Source organism: Akebia trifoliata, chromosome 12, assembly GCF_017979445.1.
Source record: "Akebia trifoliata isolate Shusen 1 chromosome 12, ASM1797944v1, whole genome shotgun sequence".
Lineage (NCBI taxonomy): Eukaryota > Viridiplantae > Streptophyta > Magnoliopsida > Ranunculales > Lardizabalaceae > Akebia > Akebia trifoliata.
Genome location: NC_141386.1, coordinates 13,020,012 through 13,021,840, shown reverse-complemented (window position 1 = coordinate 13,021,840; position 1,829 = coordinate 13,020,012). Strand labels below are relative to the sequence as shown.

Sequence of the window (1,829 nt, the reverse complement as noted above, 5' to 3'; positions counted from 1 at the left end):
GCCCATCGAATCTTCAATGAAATGCAGGTTAAAAATGTGATTTCTTGGACTAGTATTATGTCTGGGTATGTGAGTTGTGGCAAGTTAAATGAGGCTAGAGAGTTGTTTGATATGAGTCCAGAAAAGGATGTTGTTCTTTGGACTGCTATGATCAATGGGTATGTGCAGTTTAACCATTTTGATGAGGCTTTAGATCTTTTTCGAGTGATGCAAATAATTGGGAGGAGTGTCAAACCAGATAGATTTACTGTTGTAGCTCTCCTTACAGGTTGTGCTCAGTTGGGAGCTTTGGAGCAAGGGAGATGGATCCATGGATACATTGTGGAGAACAATATCAAGATGGATACTGTTGTTGGTACTGCTCTTGTAGACATGTATGCAAAATGTGGGTGCATAGATAAATCTTTGGAAATATTTTGGAGAATAGAAGACAAGGATACAGCCTCATGGACTGCAATTGTTTGTGGGCTTGCTATGAATGGACAGACTGACAAAGCGCTCAAGTATTTCTTAGAGATGCTACAGCTTGGGTACAAGCCGGATGATATCACCTTCATTGGTGTTTTAACTGCTTGTAGTCACGGAGGATTGGTCGAGGAAGGAAGACGGTATTTTGACTCCATGAAGAAGATTTATCAGATAACACCTAAAGTAGAACACTACGGGTGTTTAGTTGACCTCCTTGGCCGTGCTGGACAGTTAGATGAAGCGGAAACTTTGATAGAAAATATCCCGGATGTTAATAACGATGAGGTTTTGGTACCACTGTGGTGTTCCTTGCTAAGTGCCTGCAGAATCCATAGCAATGTTGAGATGGGCGAACGTGTAGCTAAACGTCATTATCAAATTGAATCTAATAATTCTGGTCTCCATACACTTTTTGCCAATATTTATGCAGCAAGTGACAGATGGGAAGATGTGACCAAGGTTAGAAGGAAGATGAAGGATCTAGGAGTCAAGAAGATTCCTGGGTGCAGTTCAATTGAGGTGAATGGCATTGTTCATGAGTTTGTTGTTGGTGACACATCACACCCGGATGTAAGGGAAATTTATTCCCTGTTGAATGACATGGCCCGACTGTTGTTGGATTTGGAGGAAAATGTGAGAGCTAGCAAGACCTGATATCTCAACGATCTCATGCTACATAAGCCAAATTTGGTTTTTCAGCTTGAAAATTTTGTGATCCTAAATACAGTTGGCATGATATTAGAAACATGGTCAATCATTTGAGTGGAAACTATATGGCGACTCCACTTATTGATTTGTCAATCTTGCTATTGTGTTCTGACCATCCAATTTGTAAATTACTGATTGGTGATCAATTAAATCATGGAGTGGGATGCCTTGGCAACCTTCAGAGGTATAAATATTAATAATTCCAAATTGTTGTCATAGTTATGAAGGCATTGTTTATTAAGCTTTGTAAATGGTGGGAGCTCATTGTGGATGGTGCCATCAACACGTGCTCAATCGTCTTCTTTTTCGTATGTTGCATAAACTAATAAGTTTGCCGAGTTGGTTTAATTTTGCTTTCCTTCTCGTCTCTCTGTTCCTTCTTTTGCATTTGGTATGGGGATTATGAACCTATAATGCATCCTTGCTGTTTGTCATTTAATTATGAGCCTTATTCCCACTTTGTCTGCTTCACATAGTAGATTTTAATATTCCAAAAACAAAAACGTGATGAAACATCTGTGCGCATTTGTCAAAAGTATTCCACATCAGAAAGATCATATGTCAAAACATCTAAAAGAAATACGTGGTAGTCCATTTTGAATGTGATATTCATTAGGTAGTTTTATATGAACTTCCACTTGGTGGATTGCATC

General features: G+C 39.0%; 1 protein-coding gene across 1 annotated transcript; it reads left to right on the top strand.

Annotated features, from left to right (window-relative positions):
* Positions 1 to 29: 29 nt before the first annotated feature.
* On the top strand, positions 30 to 1,427 carry LOC147388912 (pentatricopeptide repeat-containing protein At1g31430-like). Its single transcript, XM_086417546.1, has 2 exons — positions 30 to 158; positions 269 to 1,427. The coding sequence occupies exons 1-2, from the start codon at positions 155 to 157 to the stop codon at positions 1,120 to 1,122; spliced, it is 858 nt and encodes a 285-aa protein (XP_086273672.1). The 5' UTR covers positions 30 to 154; the 3' UTR covers positions 1,123 to 1,427.
* Positions 1,428 to 1,829: the final 402 nt, after the last annotated feature.